The 26,327-nt window shown below is 40.4% G+C and overlaps 1 protein-coding gene across 3 annotated transcripts; it reads right to left on the minus strand.

The window, feature by feature from the left end:
- Positions 1–1,029: 1,029 nt before the first annotated feature.
- Positions 1,030–20,233, minus strand: vps41 (VPS41 subunit of HOPS complex). 3 transcript variants are annotated; one of them, XM_081718630.1, is made up of 29 exons: positions 20,214–20,233; positions 19,391–19,438; positions 16,546–16,653; positions 14,863–14,940; positions 14,431–14,505; positions 12,975–13,037; positions 12,267–12,332; positions 10,035–10,154; positions 9,458–9,604; positions 9,307–9,373; positions 9,093–9,190; positions 8,628–8,757; positions 7,341–7,456; positions 7,121–7,177; positions 6,913–6,974; positions 6,551–6,632; positions 5,938–6,030; positions 5,719–5,846; positions 5,334–5,478; positions 4,388–4,429; positions 4,232–4,282; positions 3,240–3,377; positions 3,052–3,106; positions 2,584–2,724; positions 2,233–2,369; positions 1,922–2,021; positions 1,744–1,788; positions 1,540–1,619; positions 1,030–1,346 (listed from the first exon to the last, which is right to left on the minus strand). In XM_081718630.1, the coding sequence occupies exons 3-29, from the start codon at positions 16,561–16,563 to the stop codon at positions 1,266–1,268; spliced, it is 2,415 nt and encodes an 804-aa protein (XP_081574756.1). In that variant the 5' UTR covers positions 16,564–16,653; positions 19,391–19,438; positions 20,214–20,233; the 3' UTR covers positions 1,030–1,265. The 3 variants fall into 3 exon arrangements, with proteins under 3 accessions (XP_081574756.1, XP_026860125.1, XP_081574752.1); XM_027004324.3 differs by lacking the exon at positions 20,214–20,233 and adding an exon at positions 19,750–19,987; XM_081718626.1 differs by lacking the exon at positions 19,391–19,438 and having other exon boundaries at positions 20,214–20,232.
- Between the last annotated feature and the right edge of the window lie 6,094 nt (positions 20,234–26,327).

Genomic DNA, 26,327 nt, shown 5'->3' on the forward strand with positions numbered 1-26,327 from the left:
CACTGTTAACTAAATTACAGACTTGGCAGATTTAACGTGCATGTTTTACAGTAAAAAGTACTGTTGCTTACTTTTCCCACCAAAGCTGGCCTAGAGTGGCAATTTCAAGTGGTGCAAGTATTAATCAGACAAGTATTCTGAAATAGAACTGCAGTGATTTTCTTTAAAATCTTAAAGTTGAAACTAGCACTAAATAAAAACTAGCCATAAGATGTGGTGAAAACAAGATGTTCATAAAATTGGGCCATTAACTCAGTGAAAGAATCAATATATGCACCGATCAACCATAACATTAAAACCACCTACCTAAAACAGTGTTGCTCTCCCTCAAAATTGCTGTAATCCATTGAGGCATGGACTCCACAGGATGTTTGAAGCTGTCCTATGGTATCCAGCACCAAGACATTAGCAGCAGATCCTTTAAATCCTGAAAGCTTTTTCTAGCACATACCTAATGCTTGGTAGGATGGAACGCTGGGGAACAAGTCAACACCTTGAGCTCTTGTCATGATCCTCAAGCTATTCCTGAACAATTATTAGTGTGGCAAGGGACAGTATCCTGCTGAAAAATACCATTGCCATGAAGGTTTGTACTTGGACCACAACGTTTAGGTAGAGTAGGTCTACAATATTGAAGTAAAGTCCACGTGATTACCAAGACCCAAGGTTTTCCAGCAGAACTTTACCCAGAGCATCACACTGCCCCTGCCAGCTTGCCTTCTTTCAGTAGTGCTGCCCAGACACTCATGCAACATTTCTTTCCTTGGACTTCTTTTGGTAGGTCAAAAAGTGGTCTAAGGAAGCCATCACTATTCTAGCCAACAGTTTGGCCCTTATCAGTTTCCCAGATCCTTGATAATCTTTCCTACATTCCAAAGTATCAGTTTCAAGAAAATACCATTTGCTTCCTGCCTTATATATCCCCACCTCTTGACAGATATCAGTGACATTTTATTCACTTGTCAGTGGTTTTAAAGTTGTGGATGATCAGTGCCTAAATCAATGACCAAAACAACAAGAAAGAATGGATAAGCATTGCAAAATTTTTTATTAGTAAGTACCATACAGTTTAGAACAAACATGAGCAAATGTAAGTGATGCATAAATAGTAAGTGTTAATACAGATTCACTAGGGCTTTTATATCACGATTCTTTGACATTCACTGAGGCTTATAGTTTAAACTTGTTAAGATGCTGTCATCTTGGGAAGCTTGGTGCACAACAGATGTTAGAGCCCAGCATGGGAGCCACTGGGTGAAAGGACGCTATTTCTTCATCTCTAGAATACCACTGCCGGGGCCTCTCCGTTTGGCACTACAAATGTTGCAGTACTGTCCACCTGGAATCTGCCAGAAAAGACAGGAGAGTCTGGCCTTGTCAACTCTGCATGTAATATTTTTGTTTTTACTTCGAGTAGAGCTTGGGTGAAACAGGTCATGAAATTTGATTTAATCATCTAAAAAAGTGATTCATGTCTTAGGTTAGTGGACCGTTTGTAGAGATAATGACTCTTGTGTTTGGAATAGAGCAAAGTCTTACGGTTCCTGAGGAGGGTAGACACTCCTTATGGAACATGTGTCTGCAGTGGAACACCACCACGCTGAAAGGCTGGGCTGTGTCTAAAATACAAGCAACACAAGCAGCTATATAATTATATTTTTTAGTTACACGGTCGTTCACAGGTTAAAACAAAATTAGATGTTTTTACATTTTAAAAAAATGCATTTGAGAAAGTAAGCATACCTGATGGCAATATTGTGACATGACAAGATTCACAGATATTCTCCTCTGTTTAAAGAAAAAAAAGAAAAAGAAAACTAGTAAACCTGATGCATTCCAGTGAACCAGCCAAAACTAGCTCAGTTTGTGGTGTTTAAAAAATTCAACTAGTCAGATGCTACTGGTTTCACTGGTGTTTTACCATCCACTCGAACGCCCCTCATTTGCGTTCGGTTCATCTTCTGCAGCAAAGAGAGTGAGTCAGCTACCAGAATCTTCTTACAACCCTCACGTAGTAAGATCTGAAGGAAGATCCATTTGCTTAAATACGGTCTTTGCACATCATGTTAATCCTCTTCTATTTGGATTTTTTTTGATGAACTTTAATTATAAGAATAATCATAAACAATTTATATTTACACTCAGATCCTAAAACCTCCACATTTCTGAACTGCAAAACAAATGAATGGGCTTTGTTCCTAATTACACAGCAAGTTAAATGGGTAACTCTACCTGTAAATTGTAGTCCTGTAGGATTTTGACTAGCGAGTCTCTGAGATTAGGGATCTCCATGCCTTCTTTAATGCGATGGATTAGGAGAATGGGATCCACATGGGTTCCTATGTTATTTAGCAACCCTGTGATGAAAGCTGGAGATTGAACAGAGAAGGTGTAAGTAATAGTTTTTTTTTCTTCAGAAAATTTAAGCCATTTATATTGGGTGTTTATCTTCCAATATATCTTAACTGAATTATACCCATTAATATCAACACCAGAAAATCTTCTAAACATGTTTGATTTATAAAATGCTTTCCCAAAATGACACAAATAACACTACAGCAAGCAGACAGAGATGAGACATACGTGGTTTGTCTATAGAGTAAGAGATGAGATCCTCCCATAATTCAGCATCGTCCTGCTCTTTGGCAAACTCTATGGCCTTATCCACATCTCCCAGCTCCTCCATTATCATCTGCAGTGCCCGCCTGCAGTTCCCCATCCGGCCTGCAGGGGTGAGCAATAAATATATATATATATATATATATATAAAAATAAATAAAATTTATTTATTTATTTATTTATTCCCTCTCTTCAGAGTAACAGCACTGATCCAGGATCAGGTTTGCCTCCTTTTTGCCCTTATAAATACTATTGTATGGAATGGATCATAGATCCAAATGATATTTTGTCTGAGGCCAAGAATCTAGTTCTTTCTCTCTTTATTTTACATTATTTCTCAGGCTTCCTTTAGCTATGTGTCAGTTCTTTGAGAATTGCATGAGAGGTATTCCACCACTAACTATAAAACAGCATGTGAAATCCAAGACTCACTGAGTAAAAAGACTGTTTCTTCCACAAAGTGTCTTTGTTGGCAGATCTCTAATGCCTAAAAAAGACAAGGGCAGCCCTTGCTTATGAAACACATCACTCACTTATGGAAAGCATGATCAGGCAGTCTTAAATAAACACGATGAAGAATAAAAGGCCATCATGTGGTTAAAACAATACCATAGCCGTACCTTCTCCAGTGGGCAGTGGGTACTATCTCGGAGGAAGGGCAGCAAGTTGGGCCTGTCATATTCTGCATACAGACTGATCTGCCTCTCGTGGTATTTCTGGCCCTTGTGGTGGTCTCGCTTAAACAGCTTGTGAAGGTACTGGGAGAAAGACCAGCAGAGACATTTCTATTATTCTTTTGGTAACAGCTGACATGACAGTGATATGGCAGAGCAGATATCAGATACACTATGTTGCATGCTCACACAGCAGCATCCATTAAGATAGTAATGAACAACTGAATCAACAGATTGTGGGGAAAATACTATAGAGGGGGAGGGGGAGTCAGAATATTTTTGTCTGGGTGTCATTTCACAACCTTTTCCTCCAACCACATCCACCTACTATGGTAAAAGATTTTAATTCATTGCCAGTTCTGTCATTAGGGATGCACTGAAACCATACCATTCTCCTAATATCTGGCTGATATCAACACCATGTTTTTCTGTATGATCTCTAAGGGTTCACCTGGGTGTGCTCATTTCTTATTGCTCTTGTCCACTTAAAATGACTACGGTTATGCTGAGCAATGTTATTATATTGATGTAATTATTTAAATCCTTCATAAAACCAAAGTCAAAATAAAAGTAACAGTACTATCACGACGGATGACTGGAAGAGTACAAGTCCAGTGGCAGTATTAATTAAGTGTAACAACTGGGATGTTAAATTATGGTGTATAGTCCTAGAAATAATTACTTAGTCATTCTGCCAAATAATATCATGTGTTCATATCATCAAATCAAACAGTTTCTGGAGAAAACGCCTCAGAAATACTGATTTAGACCAGGGATCTGGGGCAAGGTAGCAGATGAAGTTAATGCAGCATGCCAACATTAAACACCAGCAGAAATGGTGAATTACTATCATCATTATTATTATTGCTGCTTAATTATAAAAAAAAAAAAAAAAAAAAAGGAAACTCATTCTGTACCTAAGATTAATCGCTGCTTACCACATGCAATAGCTTTGGTCTGTCTTTCAGTTCATCTACCACTCTGTCTGTCTGATGGGGGAAAAAGCATGAGAGAGAATGATATAGAGAGATTCATGTGCAAACAGAGCCAGTGTGCTTTTAATCAGAAGCCCAGAGGCATCAGGGTGAACTCACTGATATTTTATCTTCATTATCCAGCAGCATGTCAACAGCTTTCTGAAATCAAGAGCAAAAGATGCGGACACATCTTTCAGATCTCTGCGACAATTAATCCAAGCTCTCTGTCTCTGTCAAATCTCGCTTTAAGTAAGAGCTTCAGATAATGCCAGGCTAAATATATCTTGATTTTATGTCTTTACCATTAGATGTTATATTAAAATATATAGGTTATATATATAATATATATTAAGGACACACCTTAATTGGATGTCTTATGACATACAGACATCAACATGACTGATAATTAACACCTTGTGTTGCAGATACCAATATTAAGAACCAATCATTTTAACTTAATGCATCTTAAAGCAAATTCAAACTATAATCTACATATGAAGTACAGTGGGTGTTAGAAATTTTAAACTCTAAAATGGATCATTAAATGTAACATAGCTATGTCTCAGGTAAATCAGACATCACAATAATTGTAATCATACTTTATACTTCACCCAAAGGTGAACAAAACAGCTTCATTACATTTGATGTTCTAACCTTTCTAAAGTTTCTTTTAAGTGTAGTAATACAAACAAGACAAATGAAATAGAAGGCCTAATCTCTTGGTTAGATAATTTAGAAAATTCTGTTTGTAACCATCTTCTGAAATTCAATATCAAATTGATAAGAACAATTTTTGAATTATTGTTATCAGCAAATAATAGAATTGTCACTGATATATTGTGCACTTCTAAAATATCATGCATATATTTATATATTTAAATACTTTTCTATTTCAAAAGTATAAAGCAGAGACCCATGTGTCACTAAGTCTTTCAAACAGCTATATTTGTTTTAAATGCCAGACTACAGTGATGTGCTTCTTAAAACTGTCTCGCTCCACGATCCTAAACTATGCTCTTCACAGGAGTGTAAAAATCTCTGAGGAACAACTCTGATGTTTCACCTCCTTATCAAAGTCCATGAGGAGGACGATCTTGTCATCGATAGATGAGAACAGGTTGTGTTTGTGGATGAGCTGGTAGACATCTTTGTGCCGCAGCCTCAGATAGATCTCCAGAGCTCTGTCGTATCGCTGGTCGTACGTGTATCTGAGGCAGAATGACAGAGCTAGTTACACTTTTTACAGGCTCACCACTGAGGAAGCTTTGTAATTGCACCATAGCTCTTGCTTACGGAGCATTGTCCATTTTTTTTTTTTTTAAGTTGCAGATTTCTACATATGTAACCGTGTATTTAACACTGTGGCAATACTGACAGATAGTTAAGCAAACCCAGCCAAGCAATAAAATCAAATGAATGTACACCCAAGCATGTTGTCTGCTACCCACAGTTCAGCTAAGGTGGTGAGCAGGATGCTATTGGTGGGGTCGTTCTTTAGGTGGTCAGTTACTGCCTGAACTATAGTCATGTTGTTGTACAGCTCTCCTGGCCACTCACGGATGAGCGTGGCGAAGCCCTGTGGGGATCAGAAATGACAGTTATGCAGGGAGCAGAAAAATCCTGTGCTCCAGCATGTGTACACACGAAACACGGCCACACCCACACACCTCGTAGTCGGTCTTGAGGAACTCATGCAGGATCATCTCATAAATGGCTGGTCTGAGGCGGAGGTCTCCTCTGGGTAAGTACTGACTAATGGCCTAGAGGAAGAGAGAGAGAGAGAGAGAGAGAGATTGAGATTGGGGAGGGACCTCAGACTGAGCAGCTATATGACAAAGTGGGGCGCCCAGCTGTAAGCGCTCTTTATTGGACTTGTCTAGGGAAGTAAATCACAGGGATGGTGAAGTGAATACTTCTAAGGGACTGAATGCCCTCAGGAGCTATAATGGGTCAATCGGCCTTTTAGGGATATGGCAATATCATAGTGAAAAGTTGCTACCATCTATGTGATTGTGACATCTAGGATGCAGTGTGAACATACAAACAATTTCTGTAACTCCGTTTCAAAATCTTTGTTAATTACTGCCATGGGAGACCTTTGTGTCCTTTTGCAGAAAAGTGACAGGCCCTATCCATTTTCTTACAGTATGAACGATGTGAAATTCTTATATATCTCATTGTCTAAAAGTATACTGGTGACATTCCTCCCAAAATCAATGCTAAGCTGTCATCTTTGGGTGAAATCAGGTAAGAGTATACAGGCCTTCAGGACTAACTCACCTTCAACTGCCCAATAGTTTTGAAGCGGTACACCTCATTCTCCCAAAGATCCATATTCTTGCCTAGCACCTTCTGACATTTTCTGTAAACAAGACAGACAGACACACTGAGGCTTCCTCCCACTCAATATCAAACCTTTTAATATAGAACAGAGTTTCTCAATCTCATGTTTGAATAACCCCAGCCAGAGCAAGTTTTTCTTCTGTTCCAGCTCCCCATGCACCAGAAGTACCAAACCAAAGGCTGTAGAGATGGTCACTATCTGGCCATGTCGCTTTGGGAGCAGAAACAGAGTAAATATGTGGTCTGGCTGAGGGGTCCTGAGGACTGGCCTGAAAACCTCTGCAGCACTATTCTAGCACCTCGCTGCTGTGTCATAGTCCCCTTTCTCCACCAGGTGGTTGATGTAGGCCATTCCGATTTTCTGCTCATTCAGGACAGAATAGAGGTATCACAATACTATAGGCTGCTCATGAATACATCATTTCATGTTATTTCAGAATCAACCTTTTCTTGTTCAAGATAGCTGGTTAAAATGTGACTCAAATGGTGAAAGCTTCCAGGCTGTACCTGAACGTCGTGTCTCTTGACATTCTTGAAGCTGATCTCTGCTGCCATCAGCGCTTCCTGTAAGAGGGCCCAAACGGTTAAGCTTCCAACACCACATCCTGTGCACAGCCCTTGCGTTTCAGCTTAATTACAATCAGCAACAGACTCAAAACTGTAAATCCCGAAGGCTGCGCAAAGTCCAGAGTAGTCCACTGAACCCTGGGCAGCTGTGCACACCCACCTCGTATTTCTTCTTCTCCAGCAGCCAGTCCACGTGGTCGTCCTGATCACGTTCCTTAGCCACCACAATGTCCTTAGGGCTGATGATGTAGAACAGAGACTCTCCTTCTGAGTGCTCTGCGAAAGCAAGACACACGTTGACTCTGAATTCTTGTGGGATGGTTCACCTAAACTAAACCATGAGGACAATGTAAGAACATCTCCGAATGTATCATAACGATGTAAGCTGTGGGAAAGTCTAGTTCAGATTCAGTTTTATTGGACATAAAAGTACATACATTGGCATGAATGTGTGGATCTCACTCAGAAATATGAGAAGGACACAAATAAATATATTAAACTACAATACATACACATGCACAACGTGCCACTGATCATCTCAATGTATTTAACGTGCATTGTATGGCCCTACGATAAAAGCTATTGCACAGTCATGCTGTTCCAGATTTAATCGACATATACCGTTTCCCAAAGCGCAAGACAATAAAGTTCTCCTCTGCTGGATGGTATCTATCTGCCAGGACATTTAGCACCTGTGAACATACGTGATCCACGTAGAGATCATAGATGAGAAAGCCCAGTACCCATAATCCTCACCGGTGAACATAAAACTCTGTCCAGAGTTTTCCAACCAGAACAATTCCTGTACCAAACTAATATAGAAACATTATATACTTTTTTAGTACACCTGTAGAAATTGCTCAGGATCCTTATGCTCAGTCACACTATCTTTAAAGTCCTTAAAAAATTCTAACTCTTTTGAGCTTTCATATTCAGCAAATGAATATTCATTTGCCATGAGAGGTCAGATGAAAACTCTAAAACTAATGAAAACCTTAAAACAGTCCAGCATTTCTACCCCTGTTGTTTTATTATAACACAGATATGAGCTACGCTTACTGAAATCAAAATCTCCTTCATTTTGTTAGTATTCAAAACAAAATTATTTGTTTTACTTCACTCAGGTCCTGCATCTTTTTCCTATACTTGTATAACTTCCAAAAAATGAGACCAATCATCAGCATATTGTATAATTAAGTCTGAATCATTGTGCATTTGACAGTCATAAATGTAGAGACAGTTGAGCTGCAGGCATAATCCATCTCCCTGATGAGATCCTACATTCAGTTCTCAGGAAGTAGAGCTAAAATTATTAAACATCACTTTTTGAGGCCTGTTTCACGAAAAAAAGTGCTAAATCCTCTTATAGAGAATCTCCTACTCTCAGTCTGAGGATAGTAGTGGACTGTCCCAAAATGTCAATTGTCCCTCCCCTTCTCTTGTTTACCCAGCTTGTAGTCACGGCACTCGTTCTCCTGAAAGTTGCGGACGGTGAGAGCGTCAGATGAGATCTCTTCACAGCTCTCCGGCAGTGGCTGGATGATGTCCAGGCGTGGCCGTGCCCTGAACTCCTCCTCCTGTGACACACACACACACACAAACTTTGTAACTACTTTTAATTTTAATATTTCTGCAATTACTACAGATACATTGGACCTGTGTTGTTCTACAACAAATTCCAAGCAACACTGGTTTAGCCTATATAAACTCAAAATTAAACATGCAAAGCACTGATATCTCAGGCAAAGATCACTTAAAGAGGCAACTTTCAGTTTCCAGTTGGCTCAGTTCGTAGGCCAAATGTTACTATTATTAGACAAGAGCTTGGACAGATGTGTTTGATCAGGGAGAACACAAAAACGTACAATGTTGGGCCAAGGGGACTATTACTGACAACAGTGAGGAGTCCTACCATGTGATCTGAATTCTCTTGGACATAGTATAGGGTAACAAGTTGATCAGCTAGAGGAGCAAGCCCACTAATAAAGAACTCTGTCTCAAATGCTGACACTGCAAGGGATAAAGAACTCAGATTAGCAAACCACCTTCACACTGATATTTTTTTGACAATATGCAACTTAATGTTCAGGCATACAACAGCACTACAGGTGTGTATGTGGCATTACCGATCTCTACATAGCGACTGGGCAAATCTCTCATCTCTGTAGGGTCACGCTCCTTAACCACACATATCTGCAAGAAGAACAAGTGTACTTGAAGTTTAGAAAGCACTACTCTCACATGGGATTGAACACACACCCACACTCTCTCACTCACCTTGACAGAAGATCCCCAGCCGATGATAAGAATGGCGTTATCTTTCCAGCACAGGCTGCAGGGGTACATATCAGGCCTCAGAGTCGTGTTGTCCCGCAGCACGTTCGTGATGCGTTGCTTGCTGCTGATGTCATAGATCTTCACCCCCTGATCCGCACCAAGAGAAAAACTCTAAAACATGACATACTGGCAACATCTAGCCAACAAAATCATTAGGATTAAAAAAAAAAAAAAGTTACATAACCTTTGAGTTTCTAGGAGCATTTAAATAATTGCTGAAATTTCTGTTAATATTAGAACTGATTATTTCTTAGAACAGGAATTTTGAAAGGCTAATTTTGAAAGGATAATATATATGTATCAGCTATGCTAGACTAAACAGTGTGTATAAAATCAGCCCAGATCACTGTGACGTCCCCATTTCGGTATTTCAAAAATCAACAGCTGCCATTATATTTCCAAGATCATGTCAGCTAAAATTGGCAGTGGCATAATAAAAATAAACATTTCTAAAAGCTCTTATAATAAAGTGGCTCCAAAATAATTTAGCCACACTTTGCAACAAGTCTAGTCGTACCACATTGTTAGCCCAAGCGATGAGATTGGCCCTCCATTTGATGTTGGTGATGGTGCCCTCTCCTTCATGCAGAGTGGACATCTTCCAGCGGTTCAGCCAGTTTCTTTCATACAGTAGCAGCTACATCACACAGAAAGAATTTCTAAACCAGCCATGTTGACTAACTTTACTAACGCGCAGAACTAGGAACAGGTGCTCTAACTAGTGATATCTCAAATACACCAGCAGAGGGCGGTAGAACACAGTACCACCAGCCAACCCTCGACTGATTATTTATATTTATTTATATATAGATATAGATATAGATAGATAGATAGAGAGAGAGAGAGAGAGTTGTTCGTCTTTGGTGCCAATCTGAAACAAGTTTTGCTGTTTATGGCTTGGCTATGGGTACGGGAGGTTTCTATCATCATCTTACAAAGACAATAACCATAGCTTTTATGATCTTTGAGGAATCATAAAATACAGACCGAGTCTTCATACACATAATAAAATATATGGCATCTTAAATAGTCTAACTACATTAAAGCTAAAGGTACACTTTGCAAATAGTTCCTGTTGAAAGCCACTTTGAGCTAAAGCATTATTTATTTAATCATTAAATGTTGACCCCAATCCTCTTATTACATATCAGAATGCTGCAGTACAGTAATCTACAGAAATACGAAGTTATCACACTGCTGAGACATGATTAAGAACTACAGCAGTCTTGCCTAGTATATGAGATCCTGAAGTGTGCATTGGGGTGCTGTGTTGATCTGATGCGGAGACAAAAGATGCATGAAAAGCTTTGTAATGTATGAAATACTGTATGCATGTAAGTAATACTGTAATGTAATGTATGAAATACTTTCATCTAAGCTTTTCTCAAGGTAAACAATCTACAAGACCACTCATGTCTGGTCTTGCCTGATCTGAATATTTCTGGATCACGTTATACATGTGATGGCAAGTTATGTGAAAATCACTGCACATAAAACAGCAGCAGGCATGCTGCATGGATCTAGCCCGCTGGAACGAGACACATCTTCTCATGATGGGTCGCTGCGCACACATATGCGCCGTCTGGCCGGCCTGATGCAGAAACGAGCGTGACTCAGATTCTGCACTTTTGGGCTATGTTAACAGATCACGGCTTGCCAACGGGAGATGACACTCCAGGAGCCGCGCAGACAGATTGAATTGCCTTTGACAAGATGTGTCCTCAGCCGTATTGATTTTTACACCGCGGCTGCATTACGGGCACCTTAAGCCAGGGAAACAGCAGAAAATCAGCCGAGTGGGGGAGCCTAAGACGGCCAACACAGTCCAGCTCCACTCGGGAATGAAAGAACGGACAAAACACGGGACAACCGGCACTTATTTAGTGCTTATACATGACATGGAAAAAAGATGAGCAGTCATTTCATGAAGTTACCTGGCAATGAAATCAGCTTTACATTTTGTGAGTTGTACAGCCAAATATTTACAACTAAAAGAAATGAAGTCTCAAATCTCTCTCTGTGCTTCCAATATAAGTAATATATGGGAGATGGCCAAGATTAGGATGCATTACCCATCCTCCCACCCAAGCTAACAGCATCTTGACTGTTCAAGTTGCCCCTTTAGAAAAGAGCTCTTATCGGCCCGTTTCTAAAGGTGTGTTAGGCGAACAGCGTGCTGGTAAGATATGATCGCCATATTCATCTCTGAAGACAGAAAGACACCCTGCCTAGGTACTGTGGCGTTCTCTGAAAAATGAAAGCCTATTTGTTTAGTCCAACTTCTACATGTTGTGGACACTATGGCACTCTGGATGTAATGACTGTAATTTGTTGCGTGTGGGGAAACAACTTCTCTCCCGGTGAGCAGAGCGACACTCGGAGAAAATGGACCCCTCGCTTTCTCTCTCTCTCTATCTCTCTCTCTCTCTCTCTGACCCTGCCACAAGGCCAAGATAGAAAGTGTCAAAAGTCAGAGTCACAGAAGCTACAGAGTTCAGTGTTGTGAAATATACTGCCCACCCCTCTAGTAGTGAAGCATCACTACTAAACGCCAACAAAGGTGGTGTGCTTAAAAGAAGACAAAAAGAACATTTGTTGCTAATATGAAATTTCAAAGAGAAGCCATTTGTTTCAGCGCCTGAAGTCATAGAAAAGACCTCCTCAGACTTAGAAATTAGTGAGGTCACTGCGCTAAAAGACCTGTTCAAATTCAGATTGTCATTCATTTAAAATTAGCCGCATATCTCACCTTGTTTCCTCCAGTTACAAACTGCTTGTTGTTCGACTTGCTGAACTGGGGATGTAAAGCCACCACCTGGAGCAAAGGTAGAGGTGCACAAAACATAGTGCTAGTTCACAGATCCACCTCTCTCTAATCTAATCCAGCTATATGCTTGTTTCCAACTCTCTACTCTCATAGAAATGTGCTATTTCCATGGATAGATATCAGTACATTTATGATAGTATTTACAAAGTATTTAAAATTCTAGGTTTGTCTATGTTTTGAAATGGTTGCTCTCAACAGCACAGATCACATAGTTGCAACTAGCAACTATTTTATCAACAGTTTGCTTAGACTCCCTTAGAACAGGTGTCACGTGACTGGGATGCTACTGCACAAGTAGGGTTTGAAGATCGATTCTCACTTTCCAATTTGCCTTGCAGTTGAAATGAGGGTTCTGCTTCTGTATACTGTAACCCAGCACCTGCCTTCCAGTATTGTACAGTATTAGACTCGACAGAGTCCCTCTTAGCCCTGCTTAGGTAATATCTGCGAGTTATCCAAGCTAAGAATGCCCAAGAGAAATCAATTAAAACTTGCAGGGACCTGAAATCATATTATTTAGGAAAACAATAGTGCTTGTTCTGGCAGGAAGTCAAACTCAAAGGGCAATTGCCCATAAGACATGAACGAGTTGCCAGGGGAACAATGAACAAGTTAAGCACAATAACTTACTTTGATGGGACAATCAAAGTTCTCATGGAAGCCTTCTCTGGTGTAGAGGCCAAACACCTGCACCTGAAAGACAAGACATAAGAGGATGTTAAGGGGGAAAAACCCAGACAATAACAAAAATAATTAGAAGTGTCATTTTAGGTCAAAACAATGTCAGTGCATTTCGGAGTGACCTGGGCTAGGCATCACAAAAACATCACATCTTATGGTGGGCTAGTTAGGCATCCACTAGGCACCCAATTAGTAGCCGGGTCAACTCCCTCTGCCCTGGCAAGCTTTCATAGAGCGGTCTTAATCTCTGGCTGTACTGTAGTCCCAGATGGCTAAAGGCAAGTCATGACACAGAAATTCATCTGCACCTATCTGTCTGAGCTGGAGGCGGGGTGGGTTGGGGAGTGGGCGCAAAACACAAATTGATCGCAAAATAACGTTGATCAGGAACAAAAACTCATGCTAGCAAGGCCTCCTTGCTTCTGAGCTATTCTATCTCTCTTTCTCTTTTTATAAACTTTTCTGTAAAATCCTACTTAGGGACTACTGCACAAATCTCAAGTTGTTCCTAAAACAAGTGCAATTTTAAACAGCATCCTAAAAAGTATGATGTTAACAAATGAAAAGGACTGAATAAATAACTAGCCCTGAGACACAGCCAGAAGAGTGTTTCCTACTTAGGTTTGTCATGTCTGACATAATCTCAGCTATCATGTAAGCCTAGGGCAAGTGGGACTGGTGTTAAAACCTTTCGCTGTGAACAATGGCTGCTGCAACGATTTTAATTGCCAGAGTCACTGCGCACATGAGAAGAATCTGGTAAGGCTGTTGAGCAAGGAGCGTGACACAGCTATCTGCTATGCCATCAGGCTGAGATCTGGTCTGAGATCAGGCTGAGAGCAGGGTGCACAAGAGGGCTATCTGATCTGAGATCAACCTGGGAGAGCCATTCGTCGTAGTGATGATTAGGCCCGGTAGGGTCGCTGAATGCCTGTGCTCAGATCACCATGCAGATAGGGTGAAGACAAGTGAAAGGCAGCCCAGATGGGTAGATGAGGAGATGAATGTTGCTAATGTGGCTGCAAACACACTAATACAGGTGCTGGTTACCACAGACACAGTGCCAAGTGCTATAGTCATTTTTCCAGTTTGTCGATTGGCACCAAAAGAAACTTCTTGTCTAATGCTTTCCTAAACAAGCACATATTAAACTCTCAAGGATCTGTAAATTATCTTCTCTGGTCTAGTTTTGGTCAGCCAGACCATATGATGCTTTCTTCTGTTCTGTCCTTCTGCCTCTTCATAAGGGAGTCACTACATGACATTACATGACCTCACCACCCACTCCCAGTGCTTAGCCACCAAAGCCTTGGGAACAGGGGATCTTTCAGCCTGTATGGCATGGTGAATAGCTTGAATCGTGATTGTCTGGTTCAGTGATCCCTAGTGACAGCAAAGGGCCTACCTTTCCATCCTCCGAGCAGATGCCCACATGCTCCCCGCTATCATCCAGACTGATCTGATTTATCTTCACCGAACTCTGTGGCAGACACGCAAAGAGGCAGACAGGTGTATAGAAACACATTGTGATTATTATTTTAAAGTGTGAAAACGCTACTCCTCATGAAGCGAAGAAACAGCGTTAACGTCTTAATTTTGACTTTCTACAGCTTCTTCTTAGAAGATCAAGCACATTTACTTGACGCTTTTATCCAAAGCGACTTACAATTATGACTGAGTACAACTTGAGCAATTAAGGGTTAAGGGCCTTGCGCAGGGGCCAAACAGTGGCAACTTGGCAGAGGTGGGGCTTGAACCAGCAACCTTCCAATTACAAGTCAAGTACATTAACCACTGAGCTATGACTGCCTCAGAGCACAATGACTCGTTTACTTACAATCTCATACTTCTGCGTGACATTTCCCTGGATGTCCAGCAGGAAGACCTTCCCAAAGTGAGTCCCCAGGGCCAAAAACTGGAATCCAGCAAAGGCACAGACACTTTATGTACAATACACACAACAAACTGCCACAGCTTAGCATGAATTTGAACTTTAAGCTGCAGTACTGGGGTATTAATGCACCTTACCAGGCTTGGTTGAAGGGAAGTGTGTGTGTGTGCGTGCATGTGTTTGTGTGTGTAGGGGTGGGGGGCTCCAGCTTGTCCCCTCGGGGGCAAAAAGTGTGAAATTGCTGGAGGACAGAAAAGCCTATTTATCAGAGCGCGCCAGTGTGAAATGGCATTTTTTGACATATCAAAACGCCTCAACATAATATATGCTCTGTGGATCACATGCTCCCACCTCCTTCCCAACAATCAAACCCACTGCCCAGGAGGACAAATGAAGTTTAACTAACACAGAGAACACATATAGTAGGGGAATGTGTATTCAGGGTTGATTTTTCAACACAATAAGAATGTGGAGAAGCTGATTCCAATTCAGAGATCTTACAGTAAAGGAAAAGTAAAACATCATAGGAAGCAACAGTTATTTTAAAGAATGGCACTGGATAGGCTGCTAAACATGTGTTACAGGGTGCTAAATGACACATGGTAGCATCACAATTACAGCAGCAATAAGGAAATTCAGAACAGGAAAGCAGCAGGAAAAACATGAAATTTCCTATACAGTGAACAATGTGGTTTTGGGAACCTTGCACACAGACACGTGTGCACATACGTGCACGCACACCCACGCACGTGCACACACGCACACGCATATACACCACCCTCTTGCGCAGCACACAGAGTGGTCCCATGCTTCAGTGCAGTCTATAATGAAATGCTTATATTTACAGGCACAGTGGAGCATGTCCGACAGAGCCACCCCCCTCCTGCGCACACAATCTCCCCAAATAAAATCAGCCAAAAATAAATAAATAAAAGGGGTGGCCTCGCCAGAGCAGAGTAGCTCTTAAAGGGATTTATCAAAATGGAATTGCTCAAATGAAATTCTGATTCGGGGCACTTAAAATATGAGGCTACATTAGGCTTGCTGAAGTGTGGTACTAGGTGAGAGAAGTCTTGTGTGCATAGTACTAGCTTGCAGACATTATGCAGGAATACACCCATAAACGGGGAGAAAAAGAGAGTAAGCAAAAGAATGGAAAAGCATCGGGGTGGCTCTCATTGGAAATTCAGACTCATGGTGTTTCTTCCTTTGGCAGTGTTGCTCGGGGATGGCGTGGGGGTTGGTAAGATGGAAGAGCAGAAGGGGAGCAGGGACCCCAGGGAAAGTAGAGGAAAAAAAGAATAGAAATCAATAATGTTTAATAAAACATTAGATGAGCACACATAACTAAGTATGACTATTACTCCAGAACAGGCATGCATGACTGAACCTGCTGTCATGGCTGCTTGTGCCAGCCATAGTACAGATCGCTCAGCCAAGGAAGAATAGCCCTGAGAAGAACAAGTCTGGGACTGAAAAAGACGTCCCATCCAGGGGGCTAAACGTAAAACGGGATGAAAGAAGGGGGCTGGGTGACAAACAAGTCATGTATCACAACTCCTAACGGTTTTCCATGCAGGCTTTGCGAAATAAATGTAGACCAAACCTTGAAACATTGTTTTAAGTTACCTTGTCATGCACAGTCATGCAGCTGGCAGCATCGTTTTGCAGAATCTCCGTCACCCCATTGGCCAGTCGCTCATATTTGAGCTTAGGTTCCTCCTCACTGTCCTCCTCCTAGGGAAACCAACACGCAAACACACACAAAAAAAAACTTGGTACTGGACAGAATGACTCAAAAATGACTGTTAAAATCTCAGACCTCTTTCTGACCAATACACTTCAGTGGCCCCTCTCCTTTAGCTTCTGGGTTACACAAAAGTTGAGGTAGACTAGGTGAATGTGTAACTTAAGGTAAAATGATTTATTGGCAGTTGCTGATCATCTGGACCAAAGCTGTCCTGAGGCTGCTAATTCTCCATCTAATCAGCACAGAATGCCCTCATACTTATTCTACCTCAGCAAATCCTCTCACAGATGCTGACAATGGACAATGAATCATTCAGCTTCATCCCTCTCGTTGAGCCAACCCCTCTGGTAAGAATGTCAAGCTCTACTGGTTAAAGTTTGTTAACCAGATAAAGCGTGTGGAACAATGCCAAGCCTTGCCAGACAGCAGGCTGGCTTGTGGTGGTGCAGCTGTGTGGCTGGATTGTTAAGAAGTGGAGTTTGTAAGTAGAGAGAAGCTCCAGGTACTTCTGAAGATGCTTTCACTTCCACATTCTTCCCATCACCCAGAGGCAGACGTGTCCATTTCCTGTTCACTCCAGATGTGAAATTTCTAATGCCTGGACATTTGTCATGGTCTACAAAGCCATTATAGTTGTGGAGGAGAGAGAAAAACCAAGAAGGGAAAAGAAACAAACTTTCTTTGCTGTGAGAAGGCGGGGGGGGGGGGGGGGGTGTTTGTTGGGCTGGTGTTATTTCTTCCGTTTCATATCCCATAATTTCTGCCTCTTGTTAGTGTTTGTCGTTGCCACGCCGACGTGGTGGATGAGTGTTGTGCTGACGTTCCACACTGTTCCTAATTGGTGCCCTGGGGAGCAGGGGATGAAGGGAAGTCTGTCTTTAATTGCCCTGTTCCAGGAGTGGTGTGACCATCCACACACTCCTCTGCCACTCAAGCACGCTCTTCAACCCTCTCTCCCCTTCATTCCTTTTCACCCTCTCTTTCTCTCATTTTTCTCTCTCTCTCTCCCCCCCTTCCTCACTCTCTTTCACCCGCTCAATTCTCTAGTCAGAAAGCAGATTGCGTGGCTACGTTGAAGCTGAGCTTCAAACACACACACACAGATTAATGTCAGCCTAAGCCTGCATCCTCCTTCCATTCCCTGCGTGACATCATGTCTCTAGGCTGCAGCACAGTTCCACACTGAAGTGGGACATAATTCTTCCCTGGCAAGAAATTTCAGAGCAGCTCGATAGTGGCTTTGTGATTGTAGGTTATGCCAATAAATACTGAAATGCCTCTGCCTACAACAAGAGAGAGAGAGAGAGAGAGAGAGAGAGAGAGAGAGAGAGAGAGAGAGAGAGAGAGAGAGAGAATGTGTGTGTGACAACGATGGGGGTGGTTTAATGTTCACATGAAGGGCCTACAGACAACACCTACAGAACCTAAAGACTAAAGGTCATTTTTGACCACCAACTTGGCAAGTCTGTCTGTGTGCTGACAGCGTCTTCTTGATGTCAGTACAAAATACAAAATACTTTGTGTGCATGTGTATATTTTTGAAGGAAAAAAAGTGAGGAGAGGCAAGAGCCAAACAGACAGGGGAATAAGAAAGAATAAAAGAACGAGAACTATGAAGCATTATAATGAATAACAAAATATACAAAGGCTTGCAGTAGTCCAGCAGAAATATCAGACACATACATACACATACAATAACCAAGACATGGGTGTCTAACTATATAGACAGTCAAAGATTTAATTTACACTGAAGCTATGTTATTTTTACATTCATTCTCATTTTTAAGGCACAGGAGTGGAACTAGTATCTGTCCAGTGTCTTCCTGATTCATCCTCTGGATCACTAAAAGACTCCATTCCACTTCAGTCCGTCACACTGTTATTTTACCCACTATCAGCCAAGTGTACATTCTGGTGAATAAGAGTGTATTTTTGACACCTTTTCACATTTACCTTACTGCCCTCATGTATCTCAGTCACTTAGACAAACATGAACCAGGACATAGCTCTGATGCTACATGGTCAGAGATTCACTTGAATGCTCCAAAAGGAGCCATAGAGATTTTATTTTCCATTAATGATTAGAAATGTAATCCTTCATGAAAATATAGAACTACTAAGTGTTCAAGAACATTCATACCTATGGTGTAAATAGGTTTGATTTAAGTTTGTTTCAGATTTCAAATAGTAAGCAAAAATCAGTTTTACAGACACAAGTATTTTGAAAAAATGCGTTATATATCAGTGAGCAATTCAAGTCTGAATGAGAGATAACTCATTATTAAATTTTCTTCTACCATATTTTAAAATCTAAGTTCCTGCTTTAGGAATTACATCATTCAAGGAGTGCATTATTTATATGCACAGCTCTCATCAAATGCAGTAGCATATTTTTTTTTCTTATAACAGCAAACAAGTATTTAATGAATTCAAAATATTTTAGCTATACTTTAAAAAGCAAGACAGTAAATATAAAGCTTCTCCGATGTAACAACTATTCATTCACATGCTTGTTTGTGTTCTTAAGGTTCTATGTCGAAAAAAACAACAACTGTCCTTTCTAGCCTATTAAAGACAAGCAAAGCAGAATTCGTTTGGGTAAAATAATACCTAAATTATCACCACCACCCAAAGAAACGACATTAACACAATGCCGGCTACTCGATTTAGAAGAAATCATTATCCCACAACGTACTCCGAAATTCCTAAAAAATACATTCATACCTCCGAGTCCTCAGTGGACTCTTCCAACTCTTCACTTGGTTTCCTTCCCTACAAAATAGAAACGCATTTAAAATCGCACCCATTATGTTAGCTGGATATGTTATCTATCTAATATCGACTATTGGAGTTACTACTGAGTCATTTACACAGCAACAGAAACGAAGACATGCGGGTTCACAGGACAGTATACGTCGTTAGCTGGCTATGCTTCTAATGACTGTGGCCAATGCCAGATGCTGTAAGTTAAAAGCTAGTCTTAGCTATACAGTTAGTGTCTAACAAACAGACAGCAACTAAAATTTACAATAGAAATCAGTGATGTCTGTGGTACAAAAACAGGCAGCATAACGTTAATTTACCTGCTCCTCCACTTCCGACATAACTGACCAGCTAGCTAATGGCCAGCCACAGCCCCGAATACGTATAAAAGCAAAACAGAGCTGCCGAAATTGTATTAGTGCAATAATCTTTTAGACATTAGCGGCGACAGAAAATCTAGGAGATAATGTATTGCTCTGATTTTGTACACGAGCCCTTTCTACAATTAAAACGCTGACGACTTCTCACTTGAAGAGATGTCACTGTAGCATCCAACCAATCACATGATAAAAACAGGAAACGGTGCAAGAGCATTTTGGGAAATGCAGTTTCAAATTAATCTAGCCCGCTCGCAAAGCAAAAAGGAAACGTATAAACCTGTTTTTTTTTCCCATGGGAAATCACATTTCTCTACACATTTACCATTAGGATATGAAGTAGGACGTAGCTATTAGAAACACAATGATCAGAATCTAGTCATGACAACACACTTAGCACGACGCACCTGGGCCGATTCTCGGCGCACATAACACGGTCTCGCACTTCCGCAGAGTTCAGACATTGTGTGTATTTCGGCGCATTATCGGTGTGTACGATCTGCCCCGATTCCGATATTCTGGTTTTTGTTTGTTTGTTTGTTTTTAAAATTAGGCCATAGCCTCTGTTTTGATCAAAATATGTGAGCGTTCCCATATAATAACAATACTACTACTACTACTACTAATAATAATAATAGGATTTCCCTCTTTATTTTAAAACATTTTGAAGTTGTAATTGTTCTATGTTTGGGATTTTCTAAACGGTAGAGATCGGCGGTTGCTGCTTACGTTCAATTAATTCACCGTTCCATCACCTTAATTTTTAATTATATAAGTTATATAGGCGCTATGTCAAATGAGTAATGGAGATCAAAATACATAAATGCTGAGTGTTTTATAGCTAATATTCCGACAGACTACAAAGAGTATTCGAAGCAGAAAATCAGCACGAAGCCATGGGTTTTTGTAATTCAATATGCATTTTAATCAGGTCTCTGAAAAATATTCTAATATATTGTACATAGCTAATGTACTGTAGCATAATGGTTTTCAGGTAAGGTAATTTATTTAAATAAAATTAAAAGAACCGTTGGTGGAATCTGGTGGTTGACAGATCGAGGTAAGCATAAAAAAAAGTTAGCTAGCTACATATGTAAAATCTACCTGCATTTTAGCTAGCTAGGTTAAGTGCTTATTAATTTTTAGCCAAGCCATCTGTCTCTTAAATTCAGCTAGTTGGCTAGCTTGAATTAGGTAAGTTAGGGTAGCTAAGATAGCTAAGATGTTTTCGGGAGTTTGATTTGGAGTCTGTCTACGTAGCTAGTATCTAAATATCTAATCATTCAGTGCAAACGTGATTATGAGATTGGTCTCAGCGTAGCCAGTTTTAAATGATTCAGATCATATTAGTTTAACTAAGAACACTAAGTGGGAGAGAAAATCAAATCAAACTCAGACAAATACAAATACAATTCTGACAACAATAAAGGTAGGTAGCCTTTGACTGGGAGAATGACAGGAAAAGTTCAGTGCCTAACTATATCTTAACGATTTGAGGATATACCCCGTTTTCTTAGGAATCAGATAAGGATACATCAATGTCCATGATACTGTTTTTATACTTTCAATGCTTATTCGTAAGTGTTTGAGAGGCAGGGGCATTTGCTTAGATTTACTCAGACATTTTTACATTTTGATTCTTAACAGACTCCTGCCACAGATGGCCTTGGGATAGGGTCTTTTGCGCCCTGCTGTCAATACTTCTAGCGTGATTATGCTGATCTTGGTCAGGATTGCTATATTATTACAGGCTATTGGCAGCAATATGGACTGTTGTTGCTTTGGCTTGACTGGACATCATAGCATGAGGTTTGTTTGACCCAAAAATTGTGCACAACAAATTAATTTGAACCAAACAGTCTATTTAGCAACGTCTTTTTTAACACAGCACAGCCCGTGACTCATAATGTCTGCTAAAGATAGCAGTGACCAAATCATGTGAAAGAGGTAAACAAGAAGACAGGATCAGAGAAAAAAACAGTAGATGAAACACACAGGCTTATCTCGTAAAACAGACTGCAGCCTTATACAGAGCACACTATCCGTCTCCCCCATGTTTTATGAACAGCACCAGAGAGAGCCTTTGTGGCAGATGCTACATTCAACAAAGTGTTAATGTCCAGTCATCCATTACAGCTGTAGATTTGATCAGTGTTATTTTCTTGGTAAAGAGCATGGTAAATTTGTGAAAAGCCCCCAGGTGCCGAAGTAGGGGTCACTTCATCAATGCATTATCCTGATAAGTACTAATAATTGATGAGAAAAAGCTCTGTGCTTTTCACTGGTCTTACTGTAGGCTGTTGCTATTAAATTATTCACTCATTTTCTCACTTCTTTTCATTACATGGTTTTGGCACCTGTGATGGTCCTTTAGGGTTGTGACTTCTGTCTCCCCCTTTTTCCTTTAAAGCGATTGTTTGTCCAACATGCCAGTGACGCTTTTGACTGTGGATAAAATCTGCAATGAACTGTAAAATATAAAAGCTGCATTTTAAATGATAGCCAGTGTGTATTAGTTCCAGGCCTGAAGTACAGCAATTTCGCTTCCTATTTTTACAAACTCATTTTTCAGCCTTCAGTTCAGTTTTGGGCCACTGAAAACTCCATAGCAGCTTTAAGGTTCTCTAGTTGTTCTCCAGCTGCAAAGGTGAAGTGTTTAGAGGCATTTGATTGGGTCTGAGCAGATGCTCAGTACCCTTCACATTTCATCTGGCTGCTGTCAGCAGTCACAATCATAAAGAAAGACAAGTGTTCCACCAGTTCCACAGGCACTCATACCTGCCAACAACAACATGCTGCAGAGATTAAGTGGTACATTCATCTGTTTCACATTTTTTGCTTTCCATTCTAGGCATTTTCCCATGCTTTATTAAAAAAGTATAATATTGCATTTTAGTACATGATTTGTATCCTGTGATGAATGGTCTGAGGTTACAGTATGTTGATGTCTTCCTGTCTTTATGATAGTTTTTGACACATCTGTCCAAATAGTTGATAGTTGTCATTATCTTTTCAGTGATTTTCTTTATGACTGAAGGTTTTCTTCAGTCAGTGGGGGGTCTGCTAATGTTCTTAACAAACATAGCTGCTAAATCTGAGAGTTTTTGCTCTGATTCAGTCAGTGTTTTAATGGCCCTTTGTTCTGGTTTTGGTACCTCTTTGGCCATTATGCTAGAGACAACAGCAATGGAAATGTGTAAAGAGCCATCGTGTGCACCAAGGAATTGCCCACATGACTCATAAACCTAAAGTCTGTCATAACTATCTGCTGTATCTTCATTACGGCATTAGATATTTTTCATGTACCCTTGCAACTGCAAGAAACCAATGTCTTAAATGTACAAATGGTAAATAATCCTTTACATTTCAATAAATTAAATAGGTCAGTTTCAAGTGTTTAATATTCGCTAGATGTATGTGAATTAACTAGCTAGCTAGCTAAAATAAGAGGCAAAAAGCTGGGACACATTTTAAAAAGAGCCTAATCTCAAAATGAACAGTTTAAAGAAATTATCTTTTTCTTTTGACTTCTATCTGTACATCAGGTAATGTAACAGATGTGTTCTTGACATAATTGTTACACAGGGGAATTATACAGATAAGCACGTTGGCAACGTTCGGTGTGATGAAATGGAAAAATGGGAGCAAGCAGACAGGTTTTTGGCAGTACTGTACAATAAAAGTAAGTGAATGATAAAATGGGCACAGTAGAGGGTAAGAACCATGGAAATACTAAGTCCATAAAATTAAATTCAACAATGGTGAAAATATAGTATATCCACTAATCTGTACTAAACATAAATTCCATAAAAACTAAATAATGAAGATGCTACATTCTTACTAAAGTAAATAAATTATATGTTATAAATGTATGTTTTTAAAAAAATAGCTACAGGAAACCAAACTGCAATGTTGCCCAGATTAAATAATAATACATCAGTGGTAATTAAAAACATGCACATTTTCTGGTTTATGTACATCCATCTTTTTGCAGTTATGCGACTAGGCATCCACTGAAGTTTAGCTTTTGCTCACCTTTTGTATACCCCTACATGTGTATGAATTAATGTTAGAACAACTCATGATTGGCCAAGAAACACTTGAGCAGGCAAATGTCCCTGTGTTTGTTCACCTAAAATGAGACATACACACAGGTATAATCCCTATAATTCCAATATTTTACGGACTGCGCAATAAATGATCTCTGCTGTGTTTGGGTCTCTGCTTCATGTATGAAATGTCTATTTTTGTGTGAGGAATAGTGTCTCTGCTGTGAAAGCACTTCCTTCATTGTCTTCCTTAGGAGTTGACCTTTTAGCTCTATATGGTGCCAGTGCCATTGCAATGCCTGATCTGACATACACCTGGACACACAAATGCACCCTTTAAGATACCCGTGTTTAACTCCCTTGTGTGTTTCCCTTACTTACATAAAGCACTCCACTGTCACATTAGTGTACGATTTTTTGATTGCCCAGTATTTCTGTTGAGAATGTTTTTAACCCATCTGTTGTATTAGTGAAAAAGGTTTTTTGTACCATTATTTTTAAATCTTAAAATTTTCTTTCAAAGAAGAGCAATGGACATTGTGTGGACAGTAAACAGATGATTTCCGCAAGGTGCCCAAACATGAAGTGCAACGCTACTTCAAAAACCTATTGTGTGTTTGTCTCAATTATAAACTCCACAAAGGTTCCTTAGCTTCTACTTGTCTGTCTCCAGTCATGGGCGGGTGTATGACGGGGACTTGGTCTTGCCACCCTCACTATGGGAACGAGAGGCGAGAGAGCGAAAGAGATGGAGAAGAGTTTCATCTCTCTGTCTCTCTGCCTCAGCTTGCCCTCTGCTCAGCAGTTCCCTCCCTCCAGCCGTCTCCTTCTGTTTCTTTTTCTCTATTCCTCGACACGTTCACCATCCCCCCCCACCCCTCCTGCCCGATTTCCCCGGATGGATCGATGGTGGCATGCTGTGGCGGACCGGGCGAGGGTAGGGGGGCGAGCGAGGAGCGCTGGCCCTTCCTCTCACCTTCATCACCCTCCCTCCTCCCCTGCTGAGCCCCGAGGACAGCCCTGCTGGGGGAACAATCAACACGCGGGCTCCAGGAGCGGAGCCATTTCCGCCCCGTTCGATACGCCACATCAAACGTGCTTGGCTCCGTGGGCATCTTTAGGTATGCAGACTATACTGCCCGATTATATCCTCAGAGACTGTCCAATCAGCTCGCTTCAGCCCAAGTCAATTAAACACACCTGAATAGTAATTATACAGCCATTTAAACTATTTGTTGGGCCCTGTCTTTATCAGGCTATGGCATAAGGCTATATCCAAAATACATGTGCAATTTTCATTTATATAATTTGGGTACAACCATGTACTGTATGTTGGTTTGAGCGAAGTATAAATGGTGATTATATAATATCTTCTCAGACAATCATATTACTCATCTCAGAGCATTTAGATCCCTGCTGAGTGAAATGGAACATCATCAAAATAGCACATCAGTGTCTTAAATTATTTCATTTTGCTCAAACTTTATGCACCATGAACTTTGTGTATTTTCTGGTTTACTCCTTTCTTAACCTACATATATATCAGGCAATGTTGAAGCTAGTTATGACTTACTGCATGTACCCTAAAATTAATTGGATGAGGTAAAGGATGCCAGTTTTGTAATTAGTCACTAATATACTTCAATGCTATATTATAATTGCAATTATCAATAAGATTTTCCATAAACCCTTTTATTGCGTGGAACTTTGCATTCATGTGCAGCATTTGATAAACAGGTCACAAAGTTACAAAAATGCACATTCTAAGGTCACAAAGATGTTGATACAGAATGTTGATCACCATCATTTGTGTCGAAGTATGTGTCAAAATATTAGCTGTAATATAGTTCTTCTTCAAATAATAACCCTCCGAAAGTATAACATATACTCCGCTCTTGAAAATATATGTACATTTATCAAATTTTATCAAATTTACCAATATTCAGGTTCTCCGCCAGTTGTTGTATTGTCCACACGCATACTTTCTGACACTGTTCAGGGAATTATTTTATATTCATAAGACCAGAGCAAAAATCACCCACAGGATATGACACCATAGTGGGGTGGAGAATGCTGATATTTCCCTGAAAGACTAATACTCCTACTCCTACTAATACTAATCCTAATTCTCTTGTAAGGTGGGAACCAGGCCTGAACCATGCAATTAACTCACACCAGGGAGAGGCAATGTCTTGATTCACTTGTTTTGCTCTCCCTAGTCATTAGGATGCTCTGTTGCACTGCGACTGCCACCCCAACCCCCCCTCCTCAGCAACAATTAGTATATATTACACAGTTAATGAGCATGGTTTGCAAAACTCAGTCAAGAGGTAAATGGTAAATTCAAGACAAGGGCTGAATCATAGTTCGTGCGTGGGTGATTACTAGAAGTGCTGATTACCGGAAGTGTTACTGGAAATGTTTAAGTGTTTTTCTCTTGTCTAACAGTTATGTTCATCATGGTCAGTAGTT

Source organism: Electrophorus electricus, chromosome 1 (genome assembly GCF_041902795.1).
Source record: "Electrophorus electricus isolate QZ-2024a chromosome 1, ASM4190279v1, whole genome shotgun sequence".
Lineage (NCBI taxonomy): Eukaryota > Metazoa > Chordata > Actinopteri > Gymnotiformes > Gymnotidae > Electrophorus > Electrophorus electricus.

Bases quoted from the DNA above. Each gene is read 5' to 3' on its own strand.
- vps41 (XM_027004324.3), bottom strand. From the start codon at position 19,770: ATGTCGGAAGTGGAGGAGCAG. The intron at 9,605-10,034 runs GTACGACTAGAC...GGTGCGGATCAG, and splicing joins TCGCTTGGGCTAACAATGTG to GGGGTGAAGATCTATGACAT. The intron at 6,975-7,120 runs GTACAGCCTGGA...CTGAATGAGCAG, and splicing joins TCAAGAGACACGACGTTCAG to AAAATCGGAATGGCCTACAT.